Genomic DNA, 2954 nt, shown 5'->3' with positions numbered 1-2954 from the left:
AGTGATGCTAACATGATGAAGAGTAGTTGCTCTAGCGATGCTAACATTGATGAAGAGGAGTGTCAGCCCAGGTTGCTCTAGCGATGCTAACACTGATGAAGAGTAGTGTCAGCCCAGGTTGCTCTAGTGATGCTAACCCTGATGAAGAGTAGGGTCAGCCCAGGTTGCTCTAGCGATGCTAACCCTGATGAAGAGTAGTGTCAGCCCAGGTTGAGTCTAGTGATGCTAACATGATGAAGAGTAGTGTCAGCCCAGGTTGAGTCTAGTGATGCTAACATGATGAAGAGTAGTGTCAGCCCAGGTTGAGTCTAGTGATGCTAACATGATGAAGAGTAGTGTCAGCCCAGGTTGCTCTAGTGATGCTAACCCTGATGAAGAGTAGTGTCAGCCCAGGCTGCTTCTAGTGATGCTAACACTGATGAAGAGTAGTGTCAGCCCAGGTTGATCTAGTGATGCTTAAATGATGAAGAGTAGTGTCAGCCCAGGTTGCTCTAGTGATGCTAACACTGATGAAGAGTAGTGTTAGCCCAGGTTGCTCTAGTGATGCTAACATGATGAAGAGTAGTTGCTCTAGTGATGCTAACATGATGAAGAGTAGTGTCAGCCCAGTTTGAGTCTAGTGATGCTAACATGATGAAGAGTAGTGTCAGCCCAGGGTTGCTCTAGTGATGCTAACATGATGAAGAGTAGTTGCTCTAGCGATGCTAACACTGATGAAGAGTAGTGTCAGCCCAGCTGCTCTAGTGATGCTAACACTGATGAAGAGTAGTGTCAGCCCAGGTTGATCTAGTGATGCAACATGATGAAGAGTAGTGTCAGCCCAGGTTGCTCTAGTGATGCTAACACTGATGAAGAGTAGTGTTAGCCCAGGTTGCTCTAGTGATGCTAACATGAGAAGAGTAGTTGCTCTAGTGATGCTAACATGATGAAGAGTAGTGTCAGCCCAGGTTGAGTCTAGTGATGCTAACATGATGAAGAGTAGTGTCAGCCCAGGTTGCTCTAGTGATGCTAACATGATGAAGAGTAGTTGCTCTAGCGATGCTAACACTGATGAAGAGTAGTGTCAGCCCAGGTTGCTCTAGCGATGCTAACCCTGATGAAGAGTAGTGTCAGCCCAGGTTGCTCTAGTGATGCTAACATTGATGAAGAGGAGTGTCAGCCCAGGCTGCTCTAGTGATGCTAACATGATGAAGAGTAGTTGCTCTAGTGATGTAACATGATGAGAGTAGTGTCAGCCCAGGTTGGTTGAGTCTAGTGATGCTAACATGATGAAGAGTAGTGTCAGCCCAGGTTGCTCTAGTGATGCTAACATGATGAAGAGTAGTTGCTCTAGCGATGCTAACACTGATGAAGAGTAGTGTCAGCCCAGGTTGCTCTAGCGATGCTAACCCTGATGAAGAGTAGTGTCAGCCCAGGTTGCTCTAGTGATGCTAACATTGATGAAGAGGAGTGTCAGCCCAGGCTGCTCTAGTGATGCTAACATGATGAAGAGTAGTGTCAGCCCAGGCTGCTCTAGTGATGCTAACATGATGAAGAGTAGTTGCTCTAGTGATGCTAACATGATGAAGAGTAGTGTCAGCCCAGGCTGCTCTAGTGATGCTAACATGATGAAGAGTAGAACGAGGGTTGTGTGTGTGGGGGGGGGCCCATGCCTGTGTTTGCCTCAGGCCTCAAAATGACTAAATCCGCCCCTGGCAGGCGCATTGTGAGCAATGACGATCCAGAGCCGAATTCCTCGTACGTGTCCTCCTACCGGGCGAATAAAGCCGATTCTGATTCCGAACTTAAACGAAACAATGAAATGACCCGACGTCTAGCGAGGGAACTCACCTCGGCCGTCCGCCTGGATGGCGGAGACGATCTGGGAGTAGTTGATGGGCAGCTTGTTCTCCTCGAACACGCGGTCGACGAGCGAGATGTTGATGCTCTTCAGCTCGGTGTAGAGCCCCTCCACCGCGAAGTAGCACGGCCGGTCGTCCACCTTGTTGTCGCTGAACATGAGCATCACGTGCTCCCGCCAGCCGAAGTGCTCGCAGATCCTCAGCGCGAACTTCCCGAGCTTCTTGTGGGTGGGGCCCGTGTTGGTGATGGACGGGTAGACGCCGCCGTAGAAGGCGACGGCCGGCGCGCCCGCCGTGACCATGGGGACGTCCCAGTGGGTGGTGAAGAGGCCGACGGGGGACGAGGTGTAGGAGCAGCCGGGCCCGATGAAGGCCCACGGGTTGTGCGCGAACTTGAGGTCCACCGCCATGAGCGGGGCGATGGACTCGGAGCAGATGCCGTCTTTGTCCTCGCTGTTCTTGAAGACGTAGGTGAGGTGGTGGTTGGGCAGCAGGGCGGGGTCGGCGTTGACGGTGCTGATGGCGCGCTCCAGGGCGGGCCCGATGCGAGGCCACGCCCACGGGTAGTCCGTGTTGCTCCGGGGCAAGATGACGGCCAGCGTGACGTTCTGGAGCGCCCGGCGCTCCGGGTGCCCGCGGGGTTGACGACTCGGGCCGCGGTGTCGAGATGATGATCGCCCGGCGACCACCGGCTGCTGGTGGTCCAGAAGAACCAGCAGGACCAGCAGGACCAGCAGGGCCGGCAGGAGAGCGGCGCCCTTCCTCCGACACGCCATCCTCCAGACCAGCAGGGAGTCCACTTCCACCACAGATCCCTTATGTATCACCGACAACTGTAGATACACACAAGAGACAGATTATTGTGACGATAGTCAGCGATAGCGTTAAATATTAACTCATCGTTATTACATACAAGTACTTTCGAGGCGTGGGTGGAGTAAGGCTAAATCCCATTTCTCCATCTTACCCCTTACCCCTACCCCTACCCCTTACACCTACCCCTACCCCTTACACCTACCCCTAGCCCTACCCCTAGCCCTTACCCCTACCCCTACCCCTTACACCTACCCCTACCCCTTACACCTACCCCTAGCCCTTACCCCTACCCCTACC

General features: G+C 53.2%; 1 protein-coding gene across 1 annotated transcript; it reads right to left on the bottom strand.

Moving 5' to 3' along the window:
- Positions 1 to 1830: 1830 nt before the first annotated feature.
- LOC116679479 (atrial natriuretic peptide receptor 1) lies at positions 1831 to 2674 on the bottom strand (the record flags this gene model as incomplete). The annotated part of the gene is given in 1 exon segment (XM_032509137.1): positions 1831 to 2674. A coding segment is annotated over 1 exon segment (844 nt), but the record flags the coding sequence as incomplete, so codon positions are not given.
- Between the last annotated feature and the right edge of the window lie 280 nt (positions 2675 to 2954).

The sequence above is a fragment of the Etheostoma spectabile genome, unplaced genomic scaffold (genome assembly GCF_008692095.1).
Source record: "Etheostoma spectabile isolate EspeVRDwgs_2016 unplaced genomic scaffold, UIUC_Espe_1.0 scaffold00015238, whole genome shotgun sequence".
NCBI classification, from domain to species: Eukaryota; Metazoa; Chordata; class Actinopteri; order Perciformes; family Percidae; genus Etheostoma; species Etheostoma spectabile.
The sequence above is the reverse complement of the archived record's forward strand: the minus strand, read 5'-3'. Positions and strand labels throughout refer to the sequence as shown.